At 36.3% G+C, this 16,725-nt stretch overlaps 1 protein-coding gene across 11 annotated transcripts in view; it reads right to left on the bottom strand.

Annotated features, from left to right (window-relative positions):
• Window positions 1-16,725, bottom strand: part of LOC150107864 (endonuclease V-like) — a 299,756-nt gene that overhangs the window by 61,863 nt on the left and 221,168 nt on the right. For all 11 annotated transcript variants that reach the window (XM_090415396.1, XM_090415386.1, XM_090415387.1 and 8 more), the window contains one exon: window positions 14,362-14,490. In XM_090415396.1, coding sequence (XP_090271522.1) covers window positions 14,362-14,490 — 129 coding nt within the window. The remainder of the gene's footprint in view (window positions 1-14,361; window positions 14,491-16,725) is intronic.

The raw sequence follows: 16,725 nt of genomic DNA, 5'->3' as shown, positions 1-16,725 counted from the left end.
CAAGTGTAAAAACTAGCCTCTCACATACAAAATCCTATGACTAATCTTCTTTGCTTTACTTAACTTTATTTTATCACAACTGTAATAAAATTCCCCTCCATTTTTTTTTTTTTTTAGTTCAACAAACAATTTCAGCTATATTTTTCACTTGGATGCAAGCATATTTTTCTTTCTTTTAATTTTTTGTATTCGTTACTTTCAAAGGCTCTTAACGATATCTGCTTAGGAACAAGCTTGCTTACTTAGTTATCTATACAGGGTTTTTATTTCTTCTTTTGTTATATCATGATAACTGAAATTTTCACATTCTTAAGTTATCAGGTTAGTGTTGCCCAGGTGTTGACTTACGCTTGGACTCGCCGGAAGTTCTTTGGCATGAAACTCTTAGATTTCAATCTTGGAGTTTCGTATTCGGCTTTGAAATAATGAGGGATTTATTATCCCTTTAAATTAATTTACGTCGCCGAAAAAAATAGCCTCTTGGCTCTTTATTGTATTAATAATATATGGGTACACCTTTCTGGCAATTCGTATAGTAAAGTATGTAAGTTCGGTTAACTTAAATATTGGTATTATCCAGGTCTACTTACTCACTGATGAGACCTCAATAAAGGTCGAAACCGGTCTGGGTAGTGACCTTTCCTCATAATGTAAAAACATTAATACATCTCCGAGGAGCTGCATTTCACATTATGAGTAAATATTAAGGACAGTGAACGAAGCTTGCTCCACCTTTGCTCCGAGTTGCCCTGGTGATGTACTACCAGGTGTTGACTTATGCTTGGACTCGCTGGAAGTTCTTCGGCATGAAACTCTTAGATTTCGATCTTCGTATTCGGCTTTGAAATAATGAGAGATTTATTATCCCCTTAACTTAATATAGGAAGTTTTTATTAAAGTTCCTTTTAATTAATATTGCAGTATACGTTGTAAATTCCGGAAAGAATTTAATGGTATTTAAAACTATGGTTACTCCTCCTTTTCCTTGATTATCAGTGCCTGAGTATAATATTTTGCATTTATTGCTCAGAAACCAGTTTTTGTCTTCAGTCACTCCTATTATGTCGATCTGGTACTTATCCAATTCCTCACCTAGCTCATTTCTTTGCCATTTGGGCTTCTTATGTTGATAGTACCTTGAACTCTGGTACTATTGAGTTGGGTGTGTTTTAGGATGTGTTCTAGTAGCTGACTTTTCGCTGTTTGCCCTGGTGAAAACAGGCACACAGCGAAACCTGTTTTCACTGTTTGCCTGTGCGACGCTCCAGCTGGAATGAAATTCTGTCATGTTGTGCCATCATTTTGTATTATGGTTGAAGCCAATAAGAATACAATTTGGTCGGCTAAATCTTAAATTGCCAGTCCATCCTCATTCATTCAGTATCCAGGTAGATACTCAACAGGGTGCACCATGAGAAGGTGAGGACTGAACATTAGGTCAGAAGTCCTGGTCGGTTTTCCACATTCCTTTAAAGGTTATGCAGTAATACAGCTTTGACACTTAAGCACCACTTAGAACATTCTGTGGGACCATAGGCACAAATAAGTCTCATTGTCCAGTTCTCCATTCTGATATTTCCCCACATCACTCTACTTGAAATTGCCTGCCATTCAAGATTAGCCTCGTATTTAGTGTTGAATACTGTGGCTACTTGTTCCTTCCCCTGATTGTCATTGCCTGAATATAACATTTTATATTTATTGCTCAGAAAGATCTCACCAGTTTGTGTATCAGTGACCCTAAAGCAGTCCCAACACTTTTTATCAATTTTTAATAAGTGCATTTTTTAAAAAATATCATCATCATCAAATTCCTGCTGTTACACCCTGATATCTTAAGAATGTAAAATTCTCAGTTATCATGGTGTAACATGAAGAATAAATAAAATAAATTAAAAAACCCTGCATAAAAGATAATAGTTGAATTAATTAAAAGAAAAAGAAAGATTCTTGCATCCAATAAAATATATAAAATATAAAGGTTTCGTTAAACTAACTATCAAAAGAAAGAATATATTAATATTGTGATATGATTTAAATGAGAAAAGCTAAATAAATAAGACAGAAAAGGATTAGTCATAAAAGATGGTATGTGAGAGGCTAGAGATTAAGTTATTAAGTAAATTCATAGAAAAATTTTGGAAAGGGGATTAAATTAGAGGCTAGCAAAGGAAAACAACAGACTATCGCTCAGGGCCGATTCCCGGATTGAGACATCGTTACGGGCTTGCCGATCAAATGACGTTTGGCAGAAAAACGCCACCGTAATTGGTCGGTGAAGTAAAAACAAGTAAGGGCCGGAGAAAGAAAGTTAGAAAAATTGCCGTTAGGAGAACAGGTATAAAAGGGTTGGAAACCCCACCCCACGAGGGCTTTTTTGGTTTTGATTTTGATTCTGTTCCAGGAGAGTCCTTCGCCATACGGATTTCACGGGGTTTTCCTGAGTGGCGAGAATGGAGTTATATCTCCGACGCCACAACACGGAAACAAAAGTGAGCGGAATCTCGGTTCCGTATTTCCTATGTGAGAAGCGAAGAATGCCATAAAGTCGAGGAAAAGAAAGCATAATCTATGTATTCCAACTTCAGTGACAACTACAAAAAAACGGAAAGTAAAGAAATCGATGTCCACATGGTGAGTTGCACAGCCGATATATAGATGATTCAAAGTGTATTCGGAGTTACGAAAAGCTAAGCCAGCGTAAGCCTAGTTCAATGCCAAGAAGAACGTAGGAGAGGCAGATTATCGGCGAGGTTATATCAAGATAGTTCAATCAGAAGAAGGTAAAGGTCCATATGAAAAACCCAAGAAAGAAAGGTACTGTAAAATATATCTAATGTTAACTAAAAATTTGTCTGTGATAAGTATCATTATTCTAATATGGAACTGCTGAAGTGACCAAGAAAAATTTATACTAGGACTTTAGTATCTGACAGAGTATATTAAAAGTAAGCTGGCTAGTGTTAATGTTATGTGAAAAATTAAGTGTCCTGAGAATTTTGCATGTCTATTGTAATGTATTGGAAAGTTAGAAATGCCACAGTTGTGTTTTAGTGCAGAAAAGGGTTTAGTAGATCTACTTAAGTTTGAATAGTTAATTAGTGTGAATTAATCTTATTTGTCCATGTCAAATGAATTTACGTGTTGAATGTGTATGGCGGCATGATTGTAATACTAGTTATGTGTTAGTACAGTAAATGGTTCAGTTAATCTACTTAAGTTTGAATAGTTAAATAGTGTGAATTAATCTTAGTTGTCCATGTTTATGTGTTGAATTGTTATGGCGGCATGATCGTAATACTCATTATAGGATCACTGCCTAATTACTTGTAATAAGCTATTGTTAGTTTGTAAGTATTTAGTTTAGCATTAAATAGAGTAATCATAAAAATTGAATTGTACCATGTTAGGGAATTTAATAAACCTTTGTTCAAATGATAAAAGAGTTGTCTTAAATTGCTGTCCAATGCACCACTTGAAAAATTACGAACCTAATCACGCGGGAAATTAATGTTAAGAAACGAGATAAAGTGTCACGACTGCAACATAGTTGCACTTTCAGACATATCTGAGTTCTTTCTCCTTGTTTTTGTATATAATATCTCAAACTAAATATCCCAAAAGGCGCAGTATAAATACAAATATTAGGGGTACTAAGGGGAGAAATAACTTAGATATTAGTATAAGTTTTGGTGATATCTCGTGCGTAGATAATAGAACATAGATAAGCGGGAATTGTTAGATAGAATAAAGATCGTAAAATGGGACACAACATGAATGGCACAGCCAGTAGGATATAAAGTATAAGGAGGTTAATAGAATAGAATAAGAAGAATAGGTCGTGGGAACACCTGCTGTGTGTTAATATAACAAAAAATTTGCTGTTGTCCATGCTTAAGTTACTGGAGGTTTAAGTCCTACCTTGCATCCAATTTACACTAGTTAACTCTCTAAAATTCTCAACAAAACTTAACTAAATTTCTACCTCTTAGTTGTCTGATCTGCTACCAAAACCAACTTGTTGTAAATAGCTCATAATTAAGATTTAATTAGCTAAATTACATCCTATCAACTGCGCCATTTATGTTGTGACCTATTCTTCTTATTCTATTCTATTCGTTGTAACATTCTCTTAAATTGGATAATTTCTTATCGAATGCTGTCTCCTTCAATTCAGGTTTGACTCCCTGTCTGAATTGTTGGAAAATGGCCCAGTACAAGTGAGGCTTTTCTTCACTAAGGACACTTAGGGTACTAGCTATCGTCAGTAACCTGTTATGGAACTCAGCCACACTTTCCTTTTCCTTCTGAGAGCACCTCTGGAGCTTCCATAAGTTAGGTCCTAAGCTTCCCAGTTTGGAAAACTCAGAAATTAGGACTGACTTAAATCGGGAGTAATCCAGGGTCTCCTTGAGAATGGGGGAAGAATACAGGAAAGCTTTAGCCTTTCCCACCAGTTTACTTTGGAGTAGGACTAGCAACTGAAAATCAGTCCATCCTCCAACTCTTCTATATAACTAAAAAAGTTTAGGATGTCATCAGTCTCTTTGCCCGAAAATTGTGGGAACACCTGCAGTGGGTTAATATAACAAAAAATTCGCTGTTGTCCATGCTTAGGCTACTGGAGGGTTCAGTCCTACTTGCATCCAATTTACACTAGTTAACTCTCTAAAATTCTCAACAAAACTTAACTAAATTTCTACCTCTTAGTTGTCTGATCTGCTACCAAAACCAACTTGTTGTAAATAGCTCATAATTAAGATTTAATTAGCTAAATTACATCCTGTCAACTGCGCCATTTATTCTTGTGTAGAGGCTTAAGTGCTGTGAGGACATCATGTTGGAGGTTTAATGAATTTTTTACAACACTCAAAAAGAATTAAATTAGAATTTAATACCTCCTAAATGCCATCACCATACCCTACATCCGAGGCACTTCGGAAAAAATAGCCAAGATACTAAAAAAGTATAACCTACACATGGCATATAAGCCCTACTGCAAACTTGCTAACCTTATCCGTTCTATGAAAGATCAGCTCCCTCCTCTCTCTCTGCCTGGAGTTTACAAAGTACCCTGTTCCTGTAAGCTTGCGTACTTTGGACAGACAGGCAGATCAGCATCCATCCGCCTGGAGGAACACAAGTCGTACATCGTTAAACACAACTATGGCCATTCAGGCTTGGCTGACCATGTTTTGGACACCACCTACAGAGTATCATGGAAGAAAACCACCATGCTCCACCACAGCAAATTCAAGAAAGAGAGACTTTTCTTAGAAGCAGCAGCAGCTCTCAGAAACCAACCAAATCTTAACAAATACGGTTGCATTAAGCTTCCGAAGATTTGGGAAACACTCATCACCAGAGGTCCCACCTTACATTCCAGGCCACCTACTACCGCCCTTAGAGGGCGCTCCACCTAGATGGGACTTTAGTGTCACCCACGTGGTTGGGCTTAGTATTGTAAGTTTTTGTGTGCATGTTACATTAATTGTTTTTGTAATCCCCGTAGATGTCCTAGTGACTAGAACGAAATATAGGAAGTATTAAATTTTAATTTAATTCTTTTTGAGTGTTGTAAAAAATCCATTAAACCTCCAACATAATGCGCCATTTATGTTGTGACCTATTATTCTTATTCTATTCTATTAACCTCCTTATACTTTATATCCTACCGGCTGCACCATTTATGTTGTGTCCCATTTTACGATTTTTATTCTATTTTATAATTTCCTCTTATCTATGTTCTTCTATTATCTACGCACGAGATATCACCAAAACTTATACTAATATCTAAGTTATTTCTCCCCTTAGTACCCCTAATATTTGTATTTATACTGCACCTTTTGGGATATTTAGTTTGAGATATTATATACAAAAACAAGGAGAAAGAACTCAGATATGTCTGAAAGTGTAACTATGTTGCAGTCGTGACACTTTATCTCGTTTCTTAACATTAATTTCCCGCGTGATTAGGTTCGTAATTTTTCAAGTGGTGCATTGGATAGCAATTTAAGACAACTCTTTTATCATTTGAACAAAGGTTTATTAAATTCCCTAACATGGTACAATTCAATTTTTTGTGATTACTCAATTTAATTCTAAACTTCTAAATGTTAGTTTCTAAAAAAGTTAGAAACTAACATTAGCTTATTACAAGTAATTAGGGTATGATCCTATAATGAGTATTACGATCATGCCGCCATAACAATTCAACACATAAATTCACTTGACATGGACAAATAAGATTAACACAAACTATTTAACTGTTCAAACTTAAGTAGATTAACTAAACCTTTTTCTGCACTAAAACACAACTATGACATTTTAACTTTCCAATACATTACAATAGACATGCAAAATTCTCAGGACACAATTACTTTATTCACACTTCAACTATTCAAACATAAGTAGATTAACTAAACCTTTTACTGCACTAACACATGACTATGGCATTTTAACTTTCCAATACATTACAATAGGCATGCAAAATTCTCAGGACACTTAATTTTTCACATAACATTAACACTAGCCAGCTTACTTTTAATATATTCTGTCAGATACTAAAGTCCTAGTAAAAATTTTCCTTGGTCACTTCAAGTTCCGTATTAGAATAATGATACTTATCACAGACAAATTTTCGTAAACATTAGCCATATTTTAAAGTACCTTTCTTTCTTGGGGTTTTCATATGGGCCATTACCTTCTTCTGATTGAACTATCTTGATATAACCTCACCGATAATCTGCTTCTTCTACGCTCCCTTTGGAGTTGAACTATGCTTAGACACACTCTGAATCATCTATATATCGGCAGTGCAATTCGAAACGTGGACATCGATTTCTTTACAGCTCTCCGTTTTTCGTAGTTGTCACTGAAGTTGGAACACAAAGAATATGCTTTCTTTTCCTCGACTTTATGGCATTCTTCGCTTCTCACATAGGAAATACGGAACCAAAATTCCGCTCACTTTCGTTTCCGTGTTGTGATGTGGAGACTTAACTTCAATCTCGCCATTCAGTAAAACACCGTAAAATCCCTACGAAAGAGCTCGCGAAGGGCTCTCCTGAAACAGAATCAAAACCAAAACCAAAAAAAGCCTCGTGGGGGAGGGTGGATTTTCCAACCGTTTTATACCTGTTCTCCTAACGGCACTTTTTATAACTTCTTTTCTCCGCCCCTTACTTGTTTTTACTTCATTGACCAATTAGGGTGGCGTTTTTCTGCCAAATGTCATTTGATCGCCTGGCCCATAATGATGTCTCAATCCAGGAATTGACCCTAAGCGATTTTCTGTTGTTTTTCTTTGCTAGCCTCTAATTTAATCCCCTTTCCAAAAATTTTCTATGAACTTACTTAATAACTTAATCTCTAGCCTCTCACATACCATCTCTTATGACTAATCCTTTTCTGTCTTATTTATTCAACTTTTCTCATTTAAATCATATCACAATATTAACATATTCTTCCTTTTGTTAGTTAGTTTAACAAAACCTTTATATTTTATATATTTTATTGGATGCAAGAATCTTTCTTTTTCTTTTAATTAATTCAACTATTATCTTTTATGCAGGGTTTTAATTTATTTTATTTATTCTTCATGTTACACCATGATAACTGAGAATTCTATATTCTTAAGATGTCAGGTGTCACACTGCCATGTACCCTCAAGGGGTGCACAGGATATGATAGTACTACATGAAAAATTTAATTCATTACAAACTTCCTATCTACAATTTTCCTCCAAATCAATCTGTTACTTGTCAAGACTCCAACATTATCAGATCTTCTATTTCTATCCTCTAAGGCACTTTGTACCATATCAATCCACCTATATCTTGATCTTCCTCTGGGTCGTTTTGCTGCCAACCTGGCAGAGAACACTTGTTTTGCTAATCTTTCCTCGCCCATTCTGTTTAAGTGACCATACCACCTGAGATTAGCTCGGCTAACACATTCCTGGATGCTGACAATGTCAAGTTCTTTCCTAATATCCTCGTTTTTAATATGATATTGCCATTGATGCCATCTCTTCAAGCCTATAATCTTTCTCAGGACTCTCATATCTGGGGTCTCTAGTCTTTGGTCAAGTATTTTACTTCTGACCCAGCTCTGAGATCCATAAGTTAAAACTGGTTTGAACACCGTCTTGTATACAGCTAATTTAGTGTTCCGACTAATTTCTCTCTTATTCCATATGAATTTATTCAATTGACTTCCCACCATACCAGCTTTGCTGATTCTATTGTCTATTTCTATATTTAATTTACCATCTTCAGTAAAAATCGTGCCTAAGTAGCTGAAATGTTTTACTCATTCCACAGGTTCTCCATTCACAACACAGTTGACATTTTCAACGATTCTACGAATTTTCATTGTCTTTGTCTTTTTATTGCTGACCTTCATAGCATATCTATTACAACAGTTATTCAATTTAGTCATGGAATCTTGCAAACATGTAGCGGATTTATTTAGAAGTATAACATCGTCCACATAAAGCAAAGAGCATACATTAACATCTCCAATTCTGATATCATGTTTAATACTACTTTCCTAATAATGTGATCCATATAGATAATCAGTAACAGAGGAGATAATGTGCATCCTTGTCTGACACCAGATTTAACATTAAACCATCTTCCTGTACTTCCTTCAATTCTAACTGCTGACTTACAACTCAAATAAAGACTAAGTATTGCTTGTCTTTACAATGCCCATTAACACCATATAACTGTAGCATATTGAATAGCTTCTCTCTTGTCACCTTGTCATATGCCTTTTCCAGATTGACAAAACTTAAATACAGATCTTTGTTATATTCCCATGCTTTCTCTACTATATGTCGTAAAGTGAAGATCTGATCCTGACAGCCTCTATTTGGCCTGAATCCAGCTTGTTCTTCACCAAGCTTTTCTTCCACAATTCTTCTCAACTGTTTCTCCAGTATACTTGCATAGATCTTGCCAGGAACACTCAGTAGGGAAATACCTCTGTAATTCTCACATTCAGTTTTATTTCCCTTTTTATATATGGGTACTATTAGAGCTCTACTCGAATCATCAGGAATTCGTCCCTCTGTCCAGGCCTTCTGAACTATGCAGTACAACCACTGTAAGACTTGGTGGTATAAAACTTGGATAAACTGGGGAAAAAAACCCTGCTGTCCATGCTCAAGACCGGCTAACTTGGCTATATCTGAGGAAGGTTCTTAAGCTCCTCACATCACCGATGGGAATCGAACCTAGGACACTCCTTCCCCAGGCATATGTTTGCGAAGTGCATAACCACTTGGCTAACCGCACGGAAATATAATGGTAGCAAGATTACTTCCTTCCTTACTTGGATGCCACATTTATTATTATTATTTAGGATCCAAGGAGTAAAAAGACTCATTGTGGGAGGTTCCTCCTAGGAAACACAAAGTCTATTATACCACTCCTTAAATTCATTCACTGTTCCTGCTCTCACCACCCTATCAGGCAATGCATTCCATGGTTCAACCACCCCCATGCAAAGAAACCATTCCTCACCCTCTTGCTCACAATTTCCTTTCGTAACTTCCAGGGATGGCCTTTTGTCATCACTCCTTCCTGCTGTTCAACCAAGTGAAAGAACTCCCCAGTGTCAACCCTGTAACCACCTCTCAACAGTATAAACGTCTCAATCATATCACCTCTAGTTCTTCTATCCACCAAACTCTGCAGTCCACATTTCGTTAGCCGATCCTCATAACTATCCTTGTACAGTCCTGAAATCACCTTTGTCATCCATCTTTGTATCCTTTCCACAGTTAATTTATCCCCTTCAAATCCTGGGGACCAAATCTGAGAACAATAGTCCAAGTGTGGTCTGATCAGAGACTTATACAACGGAACGATAACCCTCTTATCTCTGCAGGTCAGTGTCCTTCTCATAATTGCAGCAATCCTCTGTGTTACCTTCACCAGCTTTGAAATATCTACCTTGAATTTCAGGTTTCTATTAATCATCAACCACAGATCTGTTGTCTCCCCTACTTCCTCCAGTATATCATCTCCAATAGAGTATGCAGCGTCTGATCAATGTGTCTGAACCCTCAAGACTTTACATTTTGCTGCATTAAACTGACAGCCCGATTCATTTGCCTATCTGTCTAGCTTATTCAAATCCTCTTGCATGACTACCACATCTGCACTATTACTAATAACCCTTCCCATCTTCACACCATCCACAAACAACTGAATATTCTCCTACAATCCACTGACATAAAGGTTAAACAATTATAGGTCCCAGTACTGAACCCTGTGGGACCCCACTCGTAACCCTCTGCCTCCTTGAAACTGCCCCATCAAACACAACTCTCTGATACCTATCGGACAGCCAATCCTGAATCCAGTTTTCTGACTTGATATCCAAACCCATGTGCTGCAACTTAAATATCACCTTATCATGTGGCACCCTGTCAAATGCCTTCATTAAATTAAGAATATGGCAGTATATGCCTTTCCCTCATCTACTGCTCTTGTAACTTGATTATAAAAGGCTAGCATATTACTAAAACAAGAGCGCCCCTTCACAAATCCATGTTGACTTTCACAGATAACATTACCCTCATCTGCCCAATGCTGTATACGGTCCCTCACTACTTTCTCCAAGATCTTAACAACTACTGATGACAAAAAAACCTGGCCTATAATTAGACACTTCCTTACATTTCCTGAGCACCTTTTCCATAGCCAGACTTTCATTGAAAAGCCAGGTCAAAGGAGCTGTCAGTTCCTTAGCACATTCTCTCAAAACCCGTGGTAAAATACCAGCTACAGCTTTACTGACATCCAGAGTACTCAGTATTTGGAACACATTCTCCTCTTGCACCTCGAAACTGCCCTATCCCTCTAGTATTAAAATTTACTCCTCCAGGATGAAATACACCAATAAATTTTTCATTGAACAATTCCACTATGTCCTCTGCATCAGCCACTCTATTCCTATTTTTATCCCACAATGTCATTCTTCCACAATCATCTCTCCTCCTACTGGCCACATAGCTAAAAAATTCCCTAGGATTTTCTCTGGATCTTAGGGCCAATCTCTTCATATTCCAGTTTCGCCTTCCTTACCATACTAGTCACTCTCTTGACCTGTGTCTTATATTCTTCATGCATCTGCTCTTCACCTGTCTCCTTATATCTCTTCCATAGCCTCTTTCTCACATGCAGTTCCTATTTAATATTGTTTTTCATCCACTTTACACCAAATTGTGTCCTCTTCTTCACTTGTGGAATACAGCTTACTATTGTTGCTGCTAACGTCTTAGACTATTATAATCACCTGCCTTATAATTCCACATATGTTCCTGTCTCTTTGAGACTCCTGCATGTCTATTCATTTTCCAAGTCAAAACCATATGGTCACTCTCTCCAACTGATGGGAGAGACGTCATCTCAGTTATTATCAACTCTTCTGATGCTATAACTAAATCCAAAACTCTTGGACCTCTTGTTCCCTCTATTACATGTTGCCTAAGATATTTGTCTCTCAAGAATTCTAGAAATTGCATTCGCTTATTGCTACATGCATCCTCCTCTCCCCAATTTATTCTGCTGTAGTTGAAATCTCCTATAACAATCATTCCTCTTGCACTTGTCAAGCTCAACTGTCTAAATATCTCCTGGTCCCCCACCATCTGTGCTCCTTGGTTTGTATCAACACCCCACTAAATATCCCGTCTTACCTATTTCTACCTCATACCATATGCTTTCAAAATCATTAGTGTCACTGCCTTCCAAAGCCTCCACTCTTAGAGGACATAAGTCGTCATTTTATTTATGTTGGGCCCATACATAAGAGGTTGGCTGGTCAACCTATATTACATTAGTACTGTATATATAGGATGATAACTGGGAAATGAGGAACTTGTTCACGTTGGATTTGAAGGCCTGTACATTGCATTCAGTGTAAACACATGGGAGGGAAGGCTGTTTGATAATATAGCACCGAGGAATGGGAGGAAGAGAAACTTGTTTTATGAGTATGGAGTTTGACTGTGAAGGGATGTGGGGTTGATTATGGATTTGGTAGAGAGGAGAGGAAAATTATTGAGGATAGTTCTTATGAACACTTACCATGGAAATATTTATAGAAGATGCAGGCAGTAGATACTAGATGCCTGCAGGAGAGTGGTTGGAGAGAGCTGGTAAAGGATGAGTCATTATTCAGTCTGAGTGCTTTCTTCTGTATGGCATTGAGTATTTTTAGGGAGCTCTTAGGGGAACCTTCCCAGATGTGCGACAGTACTCGATAAATGGATTGGAGGATTTATAATTTGTACAGAGTTAATGGCTGTTTTGAGATTAAGTAACGTTTTGAATGAAAGAAAAATCCTAATTTTTTGGATAGCGAGAAAGTAATGGTGGTAGTATGTTTATGCCAAGAGAGAGTCCTGATGTCAAAGTAATCTCAAGGAGAGAGATCTCATCTTGCATAGAGATTTGGGTGTTGTCAAAGGTAAGGTTAGGATAATATGGTTTTTTTTGTGGGTCATAAAGCAGAACTGTGTTTTGCAGGTATTGAAATTGAAGTTATCTGAGGCCCCCATTGAAGAATAGCTTGGAGATCAAAATTCAGGTTGAAGAGGTTGCTACTTTGTGAGTTGTGGTGGTTTGTTTGGTGCAAGGTTTATCAAATGAGAAGAAGGAAAGTAGTGCACTTAAAAGTGTTAACAGCATCCTGTCTAGTTAGCTGTACCCTGGCAAGGAAGAAATGTCAGGTTTCTCATGATATGAGATGTAACTTTGAAAACATAATTTATATTATTGCATGTTGGTAAAAATGAAGAGAAAACATTCTGATGATAAACTTATTATGTGGATTATGCAGACTTCTCTAAATATGATAAGTATATGGTGGCCTGGCTAACCAAGGGAAGAGTGCTTCCACTTTCCAACAATAGGCCATGGGGATGAACCCCATTGCATGCATCAATATTTATGAATGTCTCAGTGATAGATGAATTAAATCACCTGGTCTGAGCCTATCAGCAATTTTTCTTCTTCTTTCTCATCTGTCAGATGACTCGTCGAGTCCCCTGCCAAAGATTTGTACATAGGGGACCAATTATTCCATTCAAGATTATATTTGGAATCTCTGAAAAGACATTCTCTGGAGGTGTCCAAACTATCTAGTTGCTTTTTAAGAATTACAGCTATGATATCTTTTCTATAGTTTTTTGTTCATTTGTTTTGTCTTTTGACCAGTGAGTCTTATTTATTTTTCTTAAGCATTTCATTTTGAATGCCCTGATTTTCTGCATTTCTTTCTAATAGAGTGTCCAAGTCTCAGCTCCAGATGTAGCTGTAGGTACAATAATGGTTTTATAGAGTTTTAGCTTGAGGCTTTTTGAAATTCCGTTATTTTTTCATATTTTGGTTAATTTATTCATATTAGACCATCCTTTGTTAAGTTCGCATTTTACTGTTTCTGTGTTGTCAAAGTTGAGAGTAACGTGACTGCCAAGATGTAAACTGCTTTACTTGTTCAAGTATGTGATTTTCTAAGTTTAATGAAATTTTTTCCTCATCTCTTCCTATTTTCATTGTTTTTTCCAATTGCTCTTTAAATTCTGCAAGAATGATAATATCATCTGCATATTTAATGCAGTTGATATTTGCACCATTTATTTGTAGACCTCATTCTTCAGCTATGGATTTGCATGTTTCTTTGAGATAGATAATAAATAATTTTGGTGATATTGGGCAACTCCGCATGATTCCTTATTCTACTTTGAATTTGTCTGTTGCTTTGGTATCTTTATAATAATTCATAATAAAGGTTTATAGGTTCTGAATCTAATAGATTCAGAGAATTTAAGCTGTTTATCATTTTGTTCCTGTCAATGGAATCAAATGCTTGTTTGAAGTCTATAAAACTGCAGGATATAGATAAGTTATATTCCCAGTACTTTTCAACCAGGCTATTAACTGTAAAAATATGGTCTATAGTAGATGTTACTGGTCTGAATCCTGCTTGATCTTCTTCGATTGTCTCATTCATTAAAGCCAGGATTCTATTTTGAATAATGCGTGTGAAGATTATGATGGCAAAATATCTCTAAAGTATGTCTGCAGGATTATCTAATTCTCAGCTCAACCACAATACTAACGAATGACAGGTTTACAGTCTTTCATGGTAAATTCACATAAAAACTAAAAATGAGAGAAACAGAACACGAGGAAAGAAGTCCTTACAATTGGTATCTTAAAAAAATAATAATAATAATAAAGAGGGGTGGGAAAGGAGGGAAGGAGAAATATACAAAACCATTGTGATCCACTTATTCAAAAGCACGAGACCTCAAAACATTCTGATATACATGATAATTACCTGTCTAATTGGTTCTGGTACCCGATAGCGAGAACAGAGCATAACCAACCATACAGCTGTTTCAACTGAGCACCGATGACCAGGAGAAACAAAAACAGGTTTGATAGATTTCTCACAAGCTCGTAAAGCCTGAATAATTGAGATTCAACAATTAATGATAAAACATTAATAGGCATTTTTAAAAGAAGATAATATCTGTTAATTATAAATATTTTTAAACAAGGCTTAAAAAATGTAAATAATACTACACACAAAAATAATATCTAAAATTTTTTTTTCTTAATAAACAAAAACAAATGTAGCTTATAAAAGACTGTGACTGCAAAACTTTTTAAAACACCTAAAGGAAAATTTTAAGATGGGATAAAATCATCTCTTAACCTCCTTACCGGCTGAGTGGATGAAATAGTTAGACCAAATTGCACTTTCTTATCCATGGTAAACAACGGGTATTACAGAATTGTATCCATATTTAGCTGAACATCTATAGAATGTCATGGCCAGTTGGGATATTAATAAAGTATGCCTTGATTCGATATTCAAATACAACAGAAAACAACTGGTTTTTATGTGAATCCCACATACAAAAGTTAGTAAATCTATTGTACTACTATTATGAGTGTCATTAGATAATATAGAAACTCTTAGATAATCCATCCTGCTTTAGACCTGTAAGGCCTCATTTACATTGGGTGATGAAATCATCTACCAACTAAAGATAATCACAAGCATCCATGGCCTGTTGGCTGGAAAGCAAAATGACAATCCACTGAGCCTAGCAATTCTACAAAAGATACTTAACATACGGAAATTTCCTAAACTCTTCTAGTTTCTTCCCTAATTAGTACAGGATATATTAAACCTTTTGAGCATGACAACTTGGCAATGATAAAATCAAACTTATTTTATAATAGTGCACTTCTATATTTCAATACCATCATCAGGAATTAAAATATAAAAAAAGTGTATTCTAAGGCCTAAGCTTAAGGAAAAACAGGTAACAAGGTTGGGGAATGCAGTTAAAACTGACTGGACACAGAAATATGCTTTAGAAAAAGTAAAAAAAAAAAAAAAAAATTATCAGTTATTACAAGGTGCAAAGAGAAAAGCTTTTCAGAAGGGCATGATTTATAGTGTAAATGGAACATAACAACAAAGTAATATATATATATAGGCTAAATTATAAGTCAGAAGGGAGTACAGGAAGATGGTTTGATGTAAAATGAGGTTTAAGATAAGGATATACACTATGAAAGAAATTGGCTTACACTTCATATCAAAACTAGAGATATATAACTTAAGTGCAGTTTAGCGAAGATGGCAAAGTAATTTATTATGTCTATACAAATGCCTCTGTAGCTCAGTCGGTATAGCCCTTTGGTCAGAAAGAGCTATACCGGCTATACAGACAAAACCCTTTGGTCAGAAAGACTTAGGTTCAATTCCGATCAGTGACGTGAGGAACCTTTATCTGGTCTCTTTCAACTAAAGGTGAGTTAACCAGTCTCATATGGGAGTGGAGGGTTTTTTCCCAATGGTAACTCAGGATTTTCATCCCTCAAAACAGGCAAAACAGTCCCGTGAACAGACAGCTACAGTCATAAAATATACTATGGCAAGGAAGGCAATGGGAAACCACCTTGCTCATAATCATCTCCCTAGTATGGTAGCATACAGCTACCCCCCAAACTGGCCATATAGTTGAGGGAATAGGATAGACTACACAAATGCAGGAGTATCAGAAACAAAGGCATTGAGTTTGTTGCTTTATTGAATATGATGTGACCTAAGATTGTTGGCATTAATGAAACCTGGCTATCACAATCAGATATGGTAACTGGATCGAGTGTAATGGGTATACTATTTCTAGGAATGACAGAAGAGATAGGCGAGAAGGACTACTAATGACATCAGATGACTTAAGTTCAGTTAGGGTAGAAATGCAACAAAACAATGATGGTAACAATGTCTCATGTAGCAGTGTGTGAGTCTATTTGGTGTGAAGTGGAGGTTAACAAAATGAAATATATGGTGGAGTGTTGCTACAGACCTGGCAGTTCAGTTGCAGAGGACAAAGAAATGCATTGCCAATTTAGCCTTATGGGTGACTTTAATTTTCCAAACATTGACTGGGTAGAGCAGAAATCTCATGATAAGCATGAAGAGAAATTTACTGAATTGTAGCGAGACAACTTTCTCAACCAGCATGTGAAAGAATGAACTCAAGGTCAAAGAGTGTTCATAACCTCAAAAGGAGTCTCTGTAAGGAATACAATTAGAAGAAACACACGTATAAACCACAGTGAAAATTATTTAATTGTAAATATTTCATCCTAAGTATCTTAGGACATCATCAGTACAGTA

This window comes from Typopeltis vanoorti, chromosome 3 (assembly GCF_054136105.1).
Source record: "Typopeltis vanoorti isolate ZY-2024b chromosome 3, IOZ_Tvanoo_1.0, whole genome shotgun sequence".
In the NCBI taxonomy this organism is placed as follows: Eukaryota; Metazoa; Arthropoda; class Arachnida; order Uropygi; family Thelyphonidae; genus Typopeltis; species Typopeltis vanoorti.
This window is presented reverse-complemented; position numbering and strand designations above follow the sequence as displayed.